The sequence below is a fragment of the Diorhabda sublineata genome, chromosome 1 (assembly GCF_026230105.1).
Source record: "Diorhabda sublineata isolate icDioSubl1.1 chromosome 1, icDioSubl1.1, whole genome shotgun sequence".
Lineage (NCBI taxonomy): Eukaryota > Metazoa > Arthropoda > Insecta > Coleoptera > Chrysomelidae > Diorhabda > Diorhabda sublineata.
This window is the reverse complement of record NC_079474.1, coordinates 23,983,656-24,006,005: the sequence shown is the minus strand read 5'-3', so window position 1 is coordinate 24,006,005 and position 22,350 is coordinate 23,983,656. Positions and strand designations below refer to the sequence as shown.

The 22,350-nt window shown below is 31.0% G+C and overlaps 1 protein-coding gene across 1 annotated transcript in view; it reads right to left on the bottom strand.

The window, feature by feature from the left end:
- Positions 1 to 22,350, bottom strand: part of LOC130451610 (protein couch potato) — an 889,684-nt gene that overhangs the window by 114,286 nt on the left and 753,048 nt on the right. Inside the window, exons 3-4 of the mRNA XM_056790748.1 lie at positions 14,833 to 14,910; positions 10,291 to 10,344 (exon numbers count right to left, since the gene is read on the bottom strand). Of these exons, the coding sequence (XP_056646726.1) occupies positions 10,291 to 10,344; positions 14,833 to 14,910 (132 nt within the window). The remainder of the gene's footprint in view (positions 1 to 10,290; positions 10,345 to 14,832; positions 14,911 to 22,350) is intronic.

Genomic DNA, 22,350 nt, shown 5'->3' with positions numbered 1-22,350 from the left:
TTACTGCACAATTTCAGTGGATTACCTGAAAAATTGAACTACAGTTCTATTTGAGCTTCTCTCAAATTCAGAATTGTAAGATTAAGAACAGGAAATATCAAGGAACCATCGGTTGAAACTCTGGTATGAATCTCTTCATAATCTAGGCAAAAGTAACCAGGAGATTTGGTGATAATAAACATTTGGGACGACCACAAAAAACCACAACCGCTGAAGATAAACGTATTGTACCGATCAGTTAACGTGATCGACGACAATCGGAGATAGCAGTTAAGATTAATGAATCTGTGGATCTGCATTCGAGTACTTCTATAGTGAAATGAGATTCAGAGAAGCTGACCTTTTCTGAAGGAAGCCAGAGAAGAAACCTCTTTTAAGACATCAAAATGAAATTAATTGGGTTGAAGAACATAATATTGCACGCATGAACAGTGGAGGAGAGTTTTATGGCGTGAAGTTTGAAATTCTTGGGTCTAAGACAAGAGTTTTTGTGCACAGGTCAAAAGGAGAACGGTTATTAGTTCCATGTAAAACATGGTAGAGGCTCGGTAATGGTTTGGGGATATTTTGGAGAAATAGTGACAGGATACATGGTATAACTTGGAGGGATTTTGAGAAGAGAAGGCTATATAGGATATTAAAGCAAAAAATGTGGTACGTTTTGACCAGCGCCTGATCGACAGAAAATTTATCTTACTGGATGACAACGAAACCAAGCATTCCTTAAAGCTGGGCAAAGAGTATTTGAAAGAATTGGATGGGAAAAATGTGCTTAAAGTAAATATTTAACCCTCATAGTCACTCGATTTCAACCCTATTGACTTTTTGTGGAACAAATTTTTACAAGAAGCAGTAACATACTTCCACTTCACATCTTTGGAATGTCCTGAAAACGAATGGAATAAAATAGAAGACAATTATTTGTCGAAATTGTTACAGAGGTTACCAAAATTATGCACCGAAATAATAAGTAAAATTACAATTACAGACTGATTCTTGCCATTCAAGCTTTTGTTCAAATAAATAATTTTTTGAAATTAATAGGATGAAGTATTATCTTCAATAGGTAACGAATTTCTCCTTTTCGAACTGACCCCACAGACGAGATCGACGGTAGCTACTACAGTTGTCCAACGTACAGTACAATTTTGAACTAGTTCACTGTAGTTCTAGCTATGGAAACTTCGTAAGTGGGGTGTCTGTAGATTGCGTGTCACAAACAAAGAATTGTGATTAAATTTTATACCAAACAAGTGGAAAAGCTATTGTGAATCCTGCGAAAATTGGAAAAAATGTGTGGAGGGGAATATTTATCCACTCTGACTGAACGGCCGGAATTACAGAGAATGGCTATGTACTAGTGCGTGTGTAGTCAGAGCTTCGATAAGGGTGGATTCACCATAACGACAAGCCGTGCAGTCTTCTTTAAGTATCCAGCAGTTTTTGTAATCGTTTAGAACAAATTTCGTTATTTAATGACCACGCCTCGTTTATTACACAAATAATGATTTCAATTTCGTTTTATTCGGATGTTAAGTAATTATTACACAAAAAAGCAGAATTACTGCTGGTCATTAAAAAATGTACAGAAATAGTTTTGTATATTTCAATCTGTGCAGAACTTGTTCTGCTTATTTTGTAATGCTAGATAACCGTATGAAATTGAAATTTCATTGAATTTGGGAAATACTGGTTACTCACAACTACTTCTATTTTTTTACTCATATATTAAGCGCGATAATTATAAAGTCTTTTAAATAAGTTAAACAAGAATGGTTTAAGTTTTTCACAATTGATTATAGTTCAGTAACCCACGATGAAAATATAGTATTTTTTTTTCACAACCCAACAATACCGTTTGGCATGAAAATTTGGACAGATAAATTGTTAGCTTTATAAATCATATGCAAACATTATTTGCCCAGTATTATTTCATTTATCTATTTACACAATAAAAAATGGATGGAATTGACCCTTAAGTACAATATAACTTTTGAGCCATGACGTATTTAATACTTCTTTACCGAATTTCTGTGTTATTCGAAAGAATTGCTAGTCAAAAACCTTTGGTGACAGATTTATTATGATATTCTATTATTCAGTTTTGTAGATAATCTGGTGGTTTTCTAAAAAAATTATATTAGTTACTGTGAGGACATAATAGCATCTTATTTTTAAAGCAATTGCAATATAACTTTGTATATATCTGAAAGTTTTATAAGACATTTTCGAAAGAACTATGCTGTGGGAATAAATTACTTTGCAAAGCTAGATACCCACAGATATGAACACCCTTTGTGCGATCGGAGTAAATCTTTAATATTATTCAAAGTATCAAATAATTCCTAATTTACATACCAGTTTCCTTCATGCCATAATTTTGTCGTTTACGATATATTTTAGGGTTGCTTAAAACTCTAGAGATAGTTGAGAATAAATTAACGTTAATTCTGAATGCCAAGTACATTTTGAAGTTGTACTCAAATTTTTTCAAAACTAGAAATTTTGAAAGTTAATACTTGATAAATTTACGAAAGCAAACTTTTTATTATGAGATCCATACATATATATGTCGTTGCACCCTGTACAAAAAACCGTATTTTCACCCTCATAAATAAAATCAACTTGCTACCGATATGGACGAAGGGGTGGATATATTCACGAATGATTCATTTATTTCGAATGGGCGGGTAGAGCACCATATCATTTTCCGAGTTATTTGAATCATGGAAATTTAAATAAAGTATCTACGGCTGTTTGACTTTTTGAATTATTACTTTTTGGAAATTTATAGAATTTGATAGGACCTCTCTGGAAATTCAAGTCATTTTTAAGCGATATTTATCATTATTTATTTTTAAAGGTAAAATTGAAATACACCTAGTAATCTACCGAAAAAGGTAAAGTCAGTAAACTTCTTCAGATTATTTTGATATTCACTAATATTTACGAATATCATAAAAATTAAATTAGTAGGTACTAAGACGAAGCACATATTCTAAAGAAAACCGATCGAACCTGACCAAAATGTAGTCTCTTGAACATACGTAATTTTAGTGAAGTTTTACAATAGAAATAAATATGGTTTTCCAGTAGTGAAAAGGTTATTTGTATCTATTTCAGCGAAATCCCTTCTTATGGTAGCCAAAGAGATGTTTTCCGCCAAAGCAACTCCTGGCAGTGTATATGAAGTGAATTTGGAGAAAATTATTAAACCGGATAATCAAAAATAGGTATACCAAAAGACAGTGAGTTGAACTAAATATTGTGGGGTCTGAAATAACTGGATTCAATTATTATAACTTGTCATATAAATGTGCACAATTGAAAGTGACAGGCTCTTCAAAGTACGATATGAAAATCGATTCATTTCAATATTTCATAAACACAAATATACTATAAAAATATAACGAAAGTTATAGAATTTGTTTTGGACCTTTATACCCCCCAAATTTTTATGTGTGTACTAGTATTGTGAGATGTCTGTGAATAAGAGTTATGTGATTACAGAAAAATAGTTCCCATCACTGTACTGTAACGTTTTGACCTTAAAAAGAAGTGCTTCTCAAAAAGGGCACATTTTCCAGGCCTCAGAATAGGAAGGAGAAAAGCACGTTTCATGGTGAGGGTGCGAGAAAAATATTTCTGGAGACTGTGCCGTGTAGGATTCGACTTACAATGAAGTTCTTTGATGATTTAGAATATAGAGCTTTATTTTAAAAACTACGGTAGAAAACCTAAGCAGAGTGATCATTTCTGATGTGATATAGAGTGCTGCCAGAGCGCCGTCGAGTGCCACCAGTCTCACTATAATTACTTATCCTCTCGCCGAGATATTGATTTTATCATTTCGCGAGATGCCAAACTGTGTCAAGTTACGTAGGTATGACTTCCCTCGGGACTGCGAGTTTCAAGGTTCACTTCTGGTGTACTGCTGAGTGCTACAAGGAGAACCCCAAATCTTTCAGTTTCCGAAAGAAGTCATAAATGGCTTGACGCGTCGTTTTGAAAAACTGGATGCCATCGAATTAACAATCCTTTTCTGACCCTCAGATTTTTAGAACCTAGCACTCAAGTATATTCATCAATCAATCAATCAATACTCATAATCACTGGGGAGGTGTGAATCACTGTGATTCAGTTGCAGAGCTTAATGCGGGTAAATATCCACATCGAAATACATCAGACAGAAAGGGGAAGATAGTGGGGGAAAACCCTAGGAGCAATAGTATTAGCTTCCTAATTTGATGTTTGTCATATAATTGTCTGGAGCACAATCCTTATCACTTAACAACTCTTTAATTATCGCAAGATGAAGATTACCTCAGAGACAGAGATTTTATGAATGGATATCAAACAACAAAATGAAAATATCGATTTCATGAAACATATTTTTTGTTAACCAAACTCCTTTCGATCTTAAAAGCATCGTGATCAATATAACGCACAAGTATGGGCTGAAACAGAAAACCACTAATTACCAAAGGGATTTTGAATGTTTGTGAAGACATGTGAAAGATAGTACATGACCACACTCAATTGTTCCAGTATATTGCTTTCGAAAAAAATTACTTTTTAGCAATTGCCAGAAAATTGATTATATTGTTCGAATAATATCCCACTACCCCCTCAATTTCCAGAAATCCTTATTAAATGGGTTATTGTACGTTGTTCCAAATTTTTACTATATTTTAGCGGTGATCATAATTTGTTTCAGAATAGCACAGGTATGAGATTGTAACTTTCTGAGAAAATTGACAAAAAATCCGATATGGGTCCTTTTTAAGGTGCCGTGATTTTGGCGTTCCAATTATCAGAAAATTGATTAAAGTATATAACCACAATCCAACTACCAAATCAATTTAGAGAAATGGTTATTATATTGGTAGTGATGATATGTTCTATTTTTTTATCAATTTTTCGAGACTTCTCTACCGTCTTCTACAATAGCTGGTTCGAGAGAAATTGATTCTCCAGAAATTTGGTGAAAATTCAATTTTGTGCTGCAGTTTTTGAGACATCGCAGTTTTGGCGGTTGATCTACATTTTTCCAAGATATCTTATTAGAAATAAAAGTTATTCCAGCTCAAAAATGATATATTTTTCTATAAATTTTTTCAAAAATCAACTTATGTCGTTCTGGAACGAAATAGAACCTATCTAGGAAAACCGCTAAAATCTATGAAAAAGTTGAATGAAAAGAACAACTCAAGTCGGCTCATATAATAACTATCACTCGATATTTAAGTACCAGTGAGATATTAGTTGAATTGAGCTTAAGAAATGAGAGAATTTGTGAAAAGCATTAACAGAAACGAATGGGAGACGAAATACTTGAGATATGTCAACAGTCTATAACAATTCAAACATTTTATTTAGGCAAATGATGAAACGAGTTCTTTGAAATAATCCGCCGTTTTTTTTATCTTACACTTTTAGGAGCACATGATATATGACGAGAGTTCGATGTATTACCGGGGTTACTAATAACACAACTGGTATAATTCGCTAATTATTTAAACTGGCCTTGGTTTTACGGGCTGAATTCTTTAATACTTTGTTCTTCATGTAAGAATGGATAAAGAATACATTACTGTTAATTGTTCACCGGAACAATACTTGAATTTATTTCTAAAATTAGCGTAGTAAATAATATATTTGTTGAAAAATAATAATTCTGTTCTTTTAATTATCACCTCTCTCCCTCACAAAGCTTTAACGTATGATCCCCTTTAATTTGGAATTACTCATACAATCAACGTGTTGAATAATTTAACTATTATTAGGAATGACCTAATTTTTAAATCAATTAATCTAGATTCTTCAGTCGATGTTTGTCAACAATTTTTACAAAATATACGTAGCTATGAGTTTAGGTGTGTACCACATCATGAAAATCAACATTGAAAGTAGCTTTTTGTGGATTACAGTTATTGACGAGAATGTTATAAAAGCTTATTTCCAATGCAAATGTTATTACTGTTATTCAAATATTCTTACAGAATTTTCTGTCTTTTATTAAATAAGCGATATTATGATATGGGGAACTAATTACCCAAGGACTTTAAATCCAAAAAAAAATATATTCTATTCAGATGAAACATGGATCGTCGAGGGACATACACCAAATACATGTTTGCAAGACGACTGTCAAAGGCAAACTTTTTTAAATAATTTATCAACTGGTTTAAATTCACCATCAGGAAAGGCGCTCAGACTGATAGTAATTTGGTAATTCAAACCATTTTGTTTAAGGTGTTTTATAGACTATTCATACTATAAAGCCGTTCATTTCATTCTCGATCCAATCTGGGTTATATAAAATATTATGAATTAAAAAATATATGTATGCATTCATACTATCCGTAACAGTCAAGTTTTGCTCGAATCCTAGTCCAATCACGATTAGGTTCGAACAAATTTTGTTTGAGCGAGATCGAACTTGTACCGATAATGTGAATATTGTTTTATTCCAAGTATATTTTACTTTTCATTAAATTTTAATTATATTTGAATTATGTTGTAGTTAAAGTAATAATTTTTCTTCATCATCAATTAAATGGGGTTAGTGAGTGTAATATTCTCCTTCTTTTTTCGTTGCAATAAACTTGGATGCAGCTACATTCTTCTCATTGCTTTATATTTTCTTCTTGTCTTTATAATATTAACTTCTTCATCAAGAAGAAAGACTATAATCGCTAATTCTTCAAATGAAAAGTTTAATGACATTTTTCCTAATATTATTAATTATCTACGAACTAAATCCATCCGACTTTGATTATTGACAATTCAAGACTGAATCGTGACCTGAGTCAGATTGTATAACGTGAACATGATACGACTTTACCAGACCAAAACAAACTGTGAACGGTATTATAGTGAAGATCGGCCCTTAATCTACACGTACCGGTGACTACCATTAGGGCATGGATGCTGTTATCTTTGAAGAATGGTTAGAATGGGGTTTTTAGAAAAATTGGTTACAACCGATTATAAGAAGATGTACTGATAAATTAAAAGTTTCAACACGGTAGTCTTTTATTTTTTACTTAAAAAGTGAAATTCAAAAAATATTACAATGATGGAATTTCAGGAAATCGTGGAAAGACGTTAGTTAGATCCGCACGATATCTTTGTGAACTGAACTCGATTTAGCAGAGATCAAAGGAGAAGTTTCAAAAGAAAATAATTTTTTAAATTGGTGATGTTGACCAGTTGTTTTGAAGGCTGTAAATAATGTGATGTTTGAAAACTGGCAAAAGGCAGCAATTCATACAATTGAAGAAGAAGAGAAAATGTACAATATTGTTAATGGAATGATAGCGTCAGTTATTGTAATTTTGGTTTTGACAGTTCATTTTCTGATTCCAATTATAATTTGGATTTGTAATGAGTGGGTCTACTTCTACTGGTGAGTTTTTACATTAAAATAATTACTTATGAACGTAACGTTGTTATGTGAGTCAAAGAATGAACTCTTATACCCATATAACCAGTAAGACATGACGTTTTTATATTTTAGAAAAAAACTTTTTTACCGTCCGCTATTTAAAAGATATAGGCAGGTTAATTAGGGAAAAATATAACTACACTCGATATATTCATTTATATTCATACTCGAGGTATATTTTCAAAAAATATATTAACTGTCTACTTAATTAAAGAAAAGACTTATAATACTTTATTATTTTAATAATCTCTAATGCATAGAAATAGACTATAGAATACGTTCAATAGAATTGACATTTCCTAAAATTTGTTCGAGAGAGAGTAAGTAAGTAATTTATGGGTAATAGTAAAAGGTAATAATTATTAAATAATTCCTTAGCAAAAATTGATGCAGTATGCAGCATGTGTAATTCTGAACGTGAAGTATGTAGGTAAAGGTCGTGCAAAGCGTTCCTGAGTGGATAGCCGTGCAAACGGATTCAAATACAAAGAAGGAAAGAAGAGGCAGAATTTTCAGTCTTTTAAAGAAGTCCCTGCAGTGAGACCTGCTGAGTGAATATCTAACAGCTCCCTTTTGTAGTTTGAAGATTCGCTCAAATTGAGACTCACCACATGTACCTCAGAAGGAAAGGGCATATCGAAGATGCGGCTCAATAAGGGAATGATAGACTGTTAAGGAGGTTTCAATTCTTTGGAAACTGAACCCAGCACAAAACAGGAGGAACTCAATAAGGCGGCAATAAGTAACTCCCACTTCAAGGAATTGTCCACAACAACCCCTAAGAATTTTACAAATTCAATCACGTCATTGGTGGAGTTACTTAATAAAAAGGGCTGCAATGTATTTTTATAGGATAAGACTTTGGTTTCAGAGACAATGAGATAGAGAAGCTTAGAATCGCACCATTATTTAAGGGTGATTAGGTCTCTAGATATACTCCTAGGAAGTGCCAGAAGATCAGGGCTGCTTCAAGAGAAACTAGTGTCGTCTGCAAATTGACATATTTCACCACTGATGTCTGCATAGACGATGTGGTTTATAAACAGAAAAAACAAAATAGGGCCTACCACTGAGCCTTGGGGCATTTTTTTAATTTCAGACCTTTTTACATTTATAATCCTAAATAACAACACTTCATTTAAAATCTCTAAAGAAATAACGTTTTTGACGAGTAGACCTGACGATCAAGTCAAAATAATCCTTTTTGTTCTTTAATTACAATTTACTAATTAAAAATAAGATATAGTCATTGTTCGCGGGCCCCAAATATGAAAAATTCATGTTTCTAGTTAATTTTTTATACTATTATTATTACAAACATTCCACGATATGGCTCGTGAGGCCTTATCTTATCCAATTATAATATAAATTTAAAATTTGGTGAATAGTTTGTTGTTTCTCGGAGCCTTTCATGTTTTTTGTTAACAGCGGTGAGTTGTTTACCTTATTTTTTTAAACTAATTTTTAGGAAGATTTTTTATTTATTTATTTTTTCAGTTAAGCCTCTAGAATTCTAAAAATGACCATTCTCATATATATTCGAGCTTCATTAACTCCAAAAAATAGTTTATAATTAAAAGTCATAATGAACTAAACGACATAGAAAAGTAACCACTGAATTGAAAAAAAATTATTAGTTAGTTTGGTATTGGTGATCAGTTTATTACTATATAAGTTAGGTAAGTTTGCATAAATTGAATAAATAAGAGACAATGTTTATGAATTCACTTCATCAATAGAAATGGAATAAATAAATGAGAAACAGATTAAATTATATATTGTTGTCTTATATTTGTTAAATATTCTAAATTCAACCATTTACGGACTCTTAATCAGGAAAAAACAGTTGAGTGTAATCAATTTTCACACTAACACTTCTTGGTATTGCGCATGACAAACGAATAGATAAGTTGGTGCTAACCAAAATCACTTTAATCATTTGTCTCATATCGTTATTATGATTTTTTCCCACATATTTCTCAAAAGAAAAATAAAAAATAAATGCTTGTATTTGCAATTGAGAAAGTTTTAAATTGAAAAATTGCCCAATCTGTTTTAAGCTTTGCGGACTGCTAAAACATAGTAGAAAAACTTTTTTGTAGTATACTCCGTAGAAGATAAAATTAAATGCGTTTTAGAAATGTTGCGACAAATCTTTGTTTATTAAATCACACAATTTGTTCCAGTTAAACTTTCTTCTCAGTATAAGATAAAAACGAAACTGAAAATACTTGTAAAGAGATCGAACATAAACAAACATACTAAAAGTAATATCTTGACCTCCTGGGGATTTTGTTTGCAACATATGGGTAAACAATATCAGATATAAAAAAACTATTTAATTAGGATACTTAAGCTCGAACTAGTTGATTTAAAACTGATATTGATTAGCACATTAATATCTGAATACTGGAAAATAGCAAAGGAAACAAACAATTTTTGAGAGAATATAGGTTAATGTTTTAAGCAATTGCTTTAATAGCGAATCAGAAATATAGTTTAATCTGATTCCTGGATAAATTTCTACACCTTTCATTATACAACTTATTGGTAGAACAACATTAATCGTAATAAATACTCTTTTATAATAATAGTACCTGGTTATTTCGTTAAATAGGTATTTCTGATTGTTATTTTGCAATTACTTATTGCATATTAACAATAATAAATAATAACTCCATTAAAACCCAACCACAATTTCAATTATTCTAATTGTCTCAATAGTTACTGGTTCAGTTTTATAATTATTGATTTTCAATTTATTTTATTATTACAATCAAGATAAATTTATAATCATTATCAATTCTATTATTGAGTTAAATTGAAAAGTAATTACTTACCGAAGCAGTTTTTCCATTTTTACTTGTGACCTTGAGCAATGATCCTTCATAACCCTGAAAAAGTAAGTATATAATAGTCATTAATCTATAATACCGTTAACGTCATCAACTGGTATTTAAATAGATGAAATAAAACAATTTATTAAAATCAAATGAAATAATTAACAAAAATATCTAATGACTGTTATCACATTACAGTTAACAGAAAGTTATAAAAGTAGTCAAATGAAATTTGAGTAACAAGTTCATATTAGTTGATTCTTCTTCTCTGGTACTGTGATTTTTCTATTTGCAATAAATTTGTTCCTATAATTATTAATTAATGTAAAATTTATTTTAGTTTACCCACATTGGTGGCTTTGTCATTAATTTTTTTAATATTGTTCTCACTATTTTGCACCTATAACATAGTCAGTACATACGATACTCAAACGGGTGTCGTATTGAGCTCCAGTAGATAATAGATGCAGCCGGCAACGAGTGAGCAATCACGAAATTCGAAAGCTTTAAATACAACCTCAAAGTTTCAGCTGTGACTGTGTATTTTTTCGTAAATGTATGATCAATTATTGTAAATGTGAATCGGGTATTTGAAATAAATGTTGTTTTATTTAATCGAAGACATACATAGTGTCTAATTAAATGAATAACTCAACGAAACAAAGAACGGAAACCAAGCTACGTCCAGCATATCAATTGTGAATGGTACAGTTGGTGAAAACTTCGATGGTAACATTTTGAATTCACAGTTATATTTGGTTGACTTTCAGTTAACAAGTTTTGTCCAACGTTTTGGTCATCTCTGGGATGATGATTTGTTTGATAATGTTGATGGTTGAGATTTCTCTGAAGAAAACATTTCAGGTATCTTCAATTGTTTTAATAGACTTTTTAATACAGGCCACTGCAACAAATAAGGATCTCCTACCTCATTGACGTTTTATTGAAATTAAGTCACCGCCAAAAACGTAAAAAAGTATGGCAATTTCAGATATTGGGCATATTTCCAATGGTATTTATGCTAATTGGACTATTAACACAATAGCTGCTGCGATAAGTTAATATTAAGCCTAAATGTGTTTAGGTAGTGGGTCTCAGGTTAATATATTTTATTATAATTCCAATTTATGACTTATCTGTAATGGTGAATAGTCTTAACAAACTATTTTTCGTTTTAACTATAAAAACCATCATAACATCATATTTTATTTCAACGTATTATTTATTTATCATCTATAGACATCATAGTGAGCTCTTCTCTTTGACAAGCACCAATATAATCGATAGAAAATCAATCTAAAGTAGATGAAGTAGTTGTAAGAATTTACATAATGTGTAAATCCATTTCTAATTGAATACTTACTCTCATTGCCAAATGCACGTTATCATCGGATTCAGCAATGAAACGATAATGTCATCAAATTTCGAAACTTTGAACTTTTTAGGTTCATAACCTTGCGAAAATGTTTTCAGGCGATCGTGAATACTTAATGATTTAAATATATCACAATATTTATCTACACGCAATCAAGCCTTCAACATCGAATATATGGTATAATTTTTTCTTTCAAAATAAGCGTCACGTCATTATTCGCCCATTTTCTTGTATTTTTGAGAATTATTTTATATTTATAGTGCCAACAAATAAAATTTCAAAACTTCCAATTATTCATCGAGTTTGTTTATTAGTGTCATCACCCAATAATAGTTACCATATTTTTCCAAGTATAATGTTCGAACAACTATGAAATAGAAATGAATAGAAAATACGGGCAAAATAGAGAAAATTTGATATATATATTCATAATAATGAATAATTTATTTTATATTAATATTGGATTTCTGAAACATTTTTTAACGATGTTAAGATGATGTTCATTACTTAGATTTAGACATGGCTTCAGAGACCTAATCAAAGAATTACCAGTAATTGCAATAACTTCTCGAACGTTTGTCAATTACTTACAGATTAGATGCGGTGGTAAGGTATACATTGCTCCTATTAAAAGGTCCTGTAGATTCACCATAAATGTCAATTCCTTTCTTACGAAACTCTACGGGGAATCAGATTGCTTGTCATCGAAAATAATGTATTCAAATGGGTCTATTTTCTAAGTAAAATTTTGGTTAGGTTAGGTTTTTAGGAAAAAAATTTCCGGAGATGCTCCACACCACTTTCGTTATTTCCTTATAATCTGTATCAGCCTATAGAACAATTGCCAAGTGTTTATTCAAACATAACGCGAAAAATTCATATTTTCTTTTTTAACAGAAATCCGAAAACTGCTTCTACATGGATTTCTCTATTTTTAGCGTGTTCAAATGCGTTGTCGATACAGTTTCTTCACTCTTCACTTCCAAAACTAGAAGCTATTCAGGAGCGATTTTTTGCGAGAGAGTTATCATCAATTACCTGGGGCTCGTAGAAAAAATCCCTTAAAGATTATTTTTATAGAGACATTGGTTAATATAAAAATCGGTGATCTTAAATATGACTGTACTTGTACTAAGAGAATATGTTCATTTGTAACCGAAAGGTCCATATTTATCGATTCGTCATCAGTCAAGAGGCTCTGCCTGTAACTACTTTAAAAATTCTGATTCACCTGGTGCAAGAATTATTGCCACGACACCATATTATGGATTGGTATTTTGTAGATTGCCATTTCCACGCAGCTGGAAGCTGATGCTATGAGCAATGAGGCTTGTTTTACCTTAATGGTTTCATAAATATACAAAATTGTCGCATATTAAGTGACACAAAATCACAAAAGATTCAACTGTAATACAACCGGAAAAATGCACTTTCAGGTAAAAAAAAAATATATATAAAATGGAAGTAATTGCAGAAAATCGTGAGCAACAGAGCCTAGATCATCATTATATCATTTTGAACTCGATTGAATTGGTATAGGCACAGACAAAGGGAGACGTATTGAGAAATAATTCTTTTAAAATGAAGGATCTTAGGTAATGGATTTTGAGGGCTGTGAATAACGTGTATCCTGAAAACAGGGAAAATACAGTGAATAATACAATTAAATAAGTGCCCATTTTGATTTGGAGTTGTGAGAAGTAGTTCTACTTGTACTGATGAGTTTTTATATTAAAATTTTTATTTAAATTGTTTAAAGTCAAAGTTTAAACCCTCATACCCAAATAACAAGAATTACTTTTTTTACCCTAAACTGTTTAAAACTTATATAGGTATATTAGATGGAAATATAAGTGTTGGCCCTATATATTCATTATATTTTATACGAAAATACTCGAGGTGTTCCTTAAAAAAATATTTTAACTGTGTACTAGAACAAGTGATATGCCTAAGGATTATGAATGCCTTATTATTTTAATAGTCTCTTATTCATTGAAATAGACTTTAACAAAGAAAAATTGATATTACCCGCATAAATGTTATTTTTATTTTGGACAATATTTTTTTCAGGATGATATTTGAGAACTATATATCCAAAAGAGTCTTAAACAAATATATTCATTTTATATGCAAACATTTTCATTCAAAAACTAAAAGTAGGAGTTTTTGTAGAAGAAGTTACTATCCTTAGCATCATACACATGGCCTGAATTATTTGAAATAATTCATTATAAAACTTTATGCATAGAAATTGGAGGTTAAATAGGTATTTTATAATCAAATATCGACTGTTTTCCACGACTATTATTCTCATTCATTGTTTTTAATTTTCACAATCCATGTGAAGTTATTGAGAAAATGTTATACTAAAAGTTTCTTTCTATGAATTAATAGTGAGGGTCAAATTAGAACATAGATAACAACAACATATCAAACAAAGAAAGCAGACAATATAATGTGGAAACACATTGAGAAGATATAGTTTTAACAGCAAATTCTGAAAAACTAGACTAATTAGTGAAGAAGAAGGAATGTGCATTGATATAGGTAGAAACAATCCTGTCTACAGAGGGTCCAAAAGAGTCGAGAAGAAAAAAAAGTAGTAACAACAAAGAAAATGAAGAACACAACAAACAACAATTATTTCAGGTGGAAATGACGATTGTAATAAAAAGGCGAGAGTCGATAATTAATAAACGTCACGATGGTTGAGTAATATGGATTTAAGGATCACTAGAGTATCGAAGAATTTTAAGAAATAGTCCTACAAGCTACGTAAATGTCATCGTATGTTCCTTATCCTTCTGCAGCGTTCTAATATCAATAACTGAAGGTCAAAAAAATGGTTAAAGTCCAACTGGGATATTATAGAGGAATTCATAAGGTCAAAGCTCAACAAGCATCTAAAATTGGTGGTATTGTTTACGTCGATTTTAGAAAGAGATTATGAATAGTATTTTGGTAGTAGGTATTCGGAAGCAATTGGTAGAGAACTACACGGAAGATCTAGTTTCCATGTTAATGGAATCAATTAATGGCCTTTTTGGTCAAAATTCATCATTAACATTCACAAATACAAATTATAATGATAACATTTTAGCATATTATTCATAAACGCAACTAGAAATGGGTTTACAAGTAAATGTACAAAATATATTGGTTCTTACCTCATATGCTCTAAATAAAAGGTACAATTCCCGAGGCTTGGCATCCATTGGTAGGCCACTCACAAATAACGTCCTCACCTGGAACAGAATACATTTTTCAATCTCTAGCTAATTGCCAAAATATAACGCTGCGTTGTAAAATAAACAGGTGGGTATGTAATAACCCGCAGTATCGACATAATTAAATCAACACGTCTAGCGTGAAATAAATAATTAATGATTATATTAGCCTCCGTGAGTGTGTGGAAAGATTAATTTCTATCATGACTCCATTTAGGATGCCACTATTGTGTATCTTTTCAAAATTATTACATTTCACGATTTAAGCCAAACAAAAATTTATTAATTCCATAAATCGACTTATTTTTAGCCGTTAAAATATTTGATGCTGTTCATAATTCGTTAATAAATTTTGTATTTGATGAAATAATCCTTCTCAATAAACAGGATTGTATCAGTGCTAAATGGAATTGCCTATTTTTCTTCTTATAACTGTTAAAAGATGCAAATACTCTTTTGTTGTTAAACAAACCAGAATAAATAATTTTTACTCAATATCACCTTACACCTCTCAATAAGTTGTGTAACTAACTAAGAAAAACATATTTTTTGCCAAAAATCGATTTTATTCATCACTGTAATCTCCTTCAAGAGCAATACAATCATTCCAACGTTTGTCTACCTTTTCGATGCTGTGCTTGTAGAAGGATTTGACTTCTGCCTCAAAATAGGCTTCAGTTTTAGCAATTGCTTGTTCATTTGAGCTGAATTTATTACCGGCGAGAACTTTTTTGACTTTAGCAAATTATTTTGTGTTACATAAATCATCGTTAAACTATAGTATTTGTGAACAAATAACTAAGAGGTTTGTTTTAGTATGTCCGCCATTGATGCTGTCGACAAGTGTGAATTGCGAAGTGTGATTTGTTTTCTACAGACTAAAGGCCATAGTGATACAAAAATCTATCGAAGAATGATTTGTGTGTATGGGGAAAACTTCATGTGTAATGGTGTTGTGCTTGGTACGTGTCGAAAGTTTAAAGATAGCCGTGCATGATGAAGAGGGCCAAGGATGCAAAACTGTCGTTCCATATGATCTGGTTCAATGAGTTGACTGAATGGTTAAAGAAAACCGCAGTTTCCCCATTACTGCTTTGTCTATGGTGTTTCCAGTAGTTTCATGGTCTGTTTTGTACTCTATTATTACTAAACTGTTACATTGTCGGCAACTTTCTTTGAAGAGAGTATTGAAAAACTTGTCTACAGATATGACAAATGCCTCAATCTCTTCGGTTATTATGTCGAAAAGTAACTGTAATTATACCAATCTTTTGGTGATAAAATTATTGGTTTATATGAACTTGTTATTCATTTATAGCCTATCGGAAGTTATGTTCTCTTATAATTGGATATAACAAGTGATTTGAACACATCAGCCGCTTGTTCAGGAGAAGAAAAACGTTGCCTTTGAAATTTATTTATTGTGTAAGAGCTCGCATTGTCTTCTGGCAAACCATTCAGAATTGACCGTTCTGCAAGCGACTATTTGCTTCGATGTGCTTCGTCCGCGAACAAATTTTGTTAGATTTGTCTCGTCTTGAAAGATCCTAACAGTCGATTGTTGTTTAGTTTGAATTTCATATACAAAGATCCATGTGATTCGTCGCATATCACGTTCTTTGAATTGTTTCAGCGTTTCTTTGCACCAATCGACGCGAGCTTTTTGTATGCTGAGTTTGGTGAAATATATGCCTTGTTAATATGTACAAAAAAATAACAAAGAAGAAGGTTTACGTTCGGATATGTAGTTTCATGTTTGTCTTTTTTATGTTTTTTGAAAAAGTTGGATGTGAAATGTAATTAAGTATGCGGTTTAATAAAAACCAAAAATATATACTATGGTATCAATGAATCTAAATAATTAAGTCTAAGTAGATAATTATGAGGACAGAATCAAAAGAGTTGTAGTTGCCGTGGCCACCTGTGTACTTGATTCAAATGTACTGGAGATTACTAGTAATAGCAAATGGTTGCTTATTTGCCAAGTAATTTTGTGCGAATACTGTGACTAAAAGAAATATTTTTCCTCACGCGAATATTTTTGTTAAACTACTTTGTACGAGCTTGAATGGAAGGTATTTCTTTTATGGATCTCCGTCTACAAGAACCAACTATTATTATTTATTCATTTTATTGGTAGCGTCTCAGAAGTAAACAAAAAAATAACAGTTTCTGTCATTCACTAAATTCATTTCAATATTTTTTCAACCAATTTGTCACTTTTCCGTTAAATTCTTTAAGTAGCTCAGATTCCACATCAAGTCAGCTTCGGAAGTTAATGGACAGCTGAATCGTACAAAATATAAAGCAATTAAGTTGATTCTCCCGACTCATTTTCCGATATTTGCGGTAAATATACACCTTAAACTCAAGTTAATTGAGAATTGCTATCGAGCATATTCACAACCAAGATAAATATTTAGTACCACACATCACAGAATTTTGATCCAATGGTTCAATGGACAATATTCAGAAGTGCCTTTTGGTACACCATTAATATGACGCGAATCTACCAATCACATAGGCGACTGTTATTTTTACTTGACCGAAATCAGAGTCTTTTCGGGGAAATCGAATCATACTGTGAGATATGCAGAGGTGTCTTCTTTAACGAAAACAATCTCTCATTTGGCGCCTCCAATAATAGTGTTGTTCAAGCAGTTCTGAAAACGAAAAAATTGAAACAGAATTTACAGCTCCTGTCAGTCCTCAAGTACTAGATTTGATTAACCAATTGGAGTTTAATAATTTCTCAAGAGGTTTGGATTTGTCCAAAGAAAAAGCTGAAATGTGAAGTTCAAGATTGAAACAGTTGGATGTGCTGAAAACGGGCGTTAAAGTTACCGTGTACCATAAAGATTACAGTTAATGTTGATTTGTTTTCTTAAGAGAACGATTTAGCGTACTGTAATGACATTGAGGGCTTTTGTTTTAGGTTTAAAAATACGCTACACGAGTGCTGATAATAATATTGGAGTTACATAAATACTTGTAATGTATTTCTCACAAAAATATGACGTGACTCGACTTTCATCTTTCTTATTGATTTTTTCTATAAGAATTACGAAACTTATAATTTTATCCACGAGAAAAAAAATTATTAAATTTTTTGTTGCCTAGTGTAATAGAATACAAGTTTTTTGTTGAAATATCAATTTGAGTATGTTATGGGTGAAATAACAAATCATTTTTTAATAGTTATTCTCATTGTATGTTACTCTCATTTCCAGATTTTAATAGAGATATTTTGTTTTTCTAATGAATGTATTTCAAATTTTATGTCAATCAAGTTGTCTTTCGAGAACACTGAATTTCTGTGCGAAACATATCAGCTTAATTTGAATCGCCACCATACTTTTTGACAGTTTTGCAATTTGCGTCTTCTTTCATGTGGGAAACAATAGTTTAGATTCCATTGGTATGAAATTGAAGCTTAGTATTATCTAAAATAAATGATATTAATTATTGTCCGCTTTCTCACACTCATTTGTAATTTATTCTTTCCTCAATATGTAATATTGTGTTTCAAGCCAAAACATTAGTCGGTATTAGAAAAATGCGAGACTGATTTTGCCACATAATCATGTGATTATGGAAAGTGAGTCAATGTGACAAGCCCCCTGAAGTGAATAGGATACCATAATCGTTTTTGTTTCAATATTACTCATTTATGATCATATGAATTGTGAACAAACATTTTCCAAAAAAAGCTAGTTCATTGCTTACATTGCAAAACATAATATATATGCTTCTAGCATAGCAATCAAACCGCTAAATTTTAAAATATTATTTACCTTTTTTCTCCAAAAAAAAAATTAATTCTTTCTCATGTTTCCTCCAAGTTATAATGTTTCATTTTTCACTGTTAGTTTCAGTGAATTATTCAGTGTTACAAAACCTTTTATTCAAATTAAACATCAGTTATGATACGGGAATCTAAACAGTATTCACTCAAATGTATATGAAATATTGATAAGGCTAAGTCGGAGGATTATTTGATGGAAAAAGAGTTGATAATTTCATATTTGTGTATCTTGAATATAGGAATATATATTTATAAATTGAAAAAAGAAAATAAAGTTCCACAGCTTCTATTTATTGAAAACTGATAGATCATTCAGGCGTGGTTGTGACGGTTCTCAGTTTCAATGGTAAATAAGAACTTGTTTGTTTTGTGACATTGAACTACGGATATATGAAAATAGAATCAGGAAATTGTGTGTTAGATTTTAGAAATATACATTAATGTATATTAATTTAACAAAATGTTTTATTACGTAATGGATATGAACAAATATGTCTAAAAGCAATTCCATCTAAAAACTTTTCAGATACATCAACAATAATACTCTAATTGTAATTCTATTATTATTATTATTGATAGGAAGTCTTATTAAAAAATCTTAAAAGTTGAGATATTGTTACAGTTAGTAGTGACCCCAATTATTTTTCATTTGTTTATGGCAAATATGGCTTCTATAAATACTGTTAATGACAATTTTAATAGTAATTTGTATGCGTAAGCATTTTTTTCACATTGAAATTGGTTTTGTTTAGAAATAATCACTAATCGTGATATGAATTTGAGCACTAAGCAATACTTCTTTTCTCCATCTATCTTATCCAGCTTGTTTCATTTTGTTTGCATTTCGTGGATGATAACCAATTCATTCCCATGTTTCCATTCTTTTGTTAATCTTTCTATATCACTTTCCATTGAAAATATACAATGTTTGCAGTTATTATTCTGTCCAATATTCTTGTTGAGTGGATGGGAGTAAGTGGGATAAGAAGAAGAAAACTTTATTCTACCCAATAGCTAACATAAACAGAGTGACATTCTTGAACCTAGATACAATGAGGGTCTATGGTTAAGTTTTTCTGTATATGTGGGAATACTTGAGCTGAATATTGTCCGCGATATTGGCCGTGGAGCCGCTCCTGTCCGATTGTAGTGGAATTCTAAAATTCGGCGAAAACGCGTCGTTGTTGGTATACGTTTGATATACTGCGGAATTCGTTTGATGTTTGTTTTTTTTGAGAACTCCTTTTTGGGTTTAAAAACGAGTTTGTTTAGCGGAGATAGTTATAATGAACAGTAGAACCTAGAAAAGCAACCAGTCAATTTAAATGAATTATATAAGTTAGTTTAATATCAGTGATAAGTTAATTATTATATAAGCCTATATTCTCATTAATTCAATCTTTGATTTTTTATGAAAAAATCTGTATATTTAATTTTCAAATGATAGTTTTTTTTCCTTCCCAATGAAATCTCGGTTGAAAAACAGTTGGTACATTTCTAAATTTCGTATTAATTATATACATGCGAAAATTACAAACAACGATTTCACCATACAAACAACGAGTATATATAAATGATTAGTGAATTAAACAACGCATTACAAAAGTTTTACGTGCTATTAGGGTAGTTATTATAGAAGGATTGACTCAATTCTATAAAAAAATATAACTATATAATGAATTTTTGTTACATTCCCCCAACATCACTGTTGTACTGCAAAAGTTACTGAATATATTCTGATGATGTATGTGTTGATCTTTTCTGATGAAGGATAATATAAAAACTTCTTAGGTTCGATTCTTAGATTCGAAAAGGGAGTTGCCATTTTAAGATCATCAAAAAACTTTTTTCCATTATAAATGTTGTTTCCAACAGAATATTTTGCAATGAGAAAGAGATGATATCCCTCAGGTTTTCCAGTCCCATCTCGATTTTTACAACCTAATTGTGGAGCTGTAGATATTTCTGCGACGGATCGAAGATATAAGGGTCGCTGCAATACTTGCAGGTTATAGTTTTTTATTTGAAAATAAATGATATTCAATTATTACTAACTCTACAGGTAGAAAATATTTACAATTCAAGAACAATTTCTAGTCAGCAAAAAGTGTTTGCAGATTGTTAATAATTTGAGTAAATATTCTTATATCTGTATAATCTAGTTAATGTAACACGCTGAATAGTCAGTTCTGGAGCTGAAAAGCGGTATTAATCAATTTAATTTGTGTGGTGAAAATGACACAGACGTCTAATTTTATTATAGCAGAGTAGAGAAGAAATTTAATCATATATGGAAAAGTACATACCGTTCTTGTACATTAACATTCACACCCAACCCATTCATGTACTAAGAGGTACTATGAATCATCTAATCCTAAGAAAATTGACTAGTACCTAGGCTGTAAAACCTTTTGTAGTAAACAATGGATATGAACTTTTTCAAATATTAGAAGATATGAATTGTGAAAGACTTCACATGAATTACACGTTTCTCATAGAGAAATATTAAATTATTTGTTGTAGGAAAACATATTTGAACAAAATTAGAAAAGAGGACAAAGATATTTCTAGGTTCCATAAAACATTTACTAACGATCTTGTAGAAAATTCTGATAACATGAACTGGTGTTTCAATGACCATCAGGTTTGTATACTGAATGAAAATTTCGAAATAATAAAAATCCTGAAAATCGCCGTTAGATAAATTCATTACACATCAATCAACGATAGACATAGACAATGCCAATAACCCTTTAAGATTAAAAGAACTATTACCAAAGGTAACTGAAAAAGAAAAAACCCTCCGATTGGCTATTAATCAAAGAAATATTGGAACAAAACGAAATACCAAAATAATATGGAATTGAGTTATTTCAGCTTCTACCTCATAACTATGAAATAAACCCCATTGAGCTAATTTTAGCTCAAATGGAAGGATATGTAAGGAGAAACATTCCAAGATTCCAAGATGTTCGTCAACTATTATTTGACTTCATTTCACTAGGCAATTAGCTAAACGATATGATAAATTCGATAGCAAAGGAATAAAAATTATGGAAACTTGATAGAGGACTAGAGGAAACAGTAGATCCAATTATGATTTCCAATCCAGTAGATCTAATGAGAAAACTGATTATGATGACTTCCTATCGGGAGAAAAAAACTTATTCATTTCGGCAAGTAACTATTTATACAAATTCCATATATGTAATTATAACATACAATAAAAAGGAGTTTTTAACAATTTTTTTAGTAATACGGGCGATTCTCTATGGTGGTGTGTATTTATTATTAAATTTAAAGGAAATATCATTACCCAATCTTTTGTTTTCCTATTCAACATTAAGAGTTTACTATTTTCTATATTGGAGTATTTTCGTGTTCCCCGTCACCAAATTAATGGTTTATTTATTATATATTATTATTATCTCCATTATGTCATACATTGTAAACAATATTTTTTGAAGGTATCATAATAAAATCTAGGGAAATTTCGGATGACAATAAAAAAATATTCATTCCACAACTCTGTTTGAATAACTCAGCTATGGAAACTGTACGTAATTGTATGGAAACTGTATGTAACCATAGTGGTGGTTTAAATGTAAGAATGCTAACAAATCTCCCTTACAAGAGAACAGCCAAAGGAATTC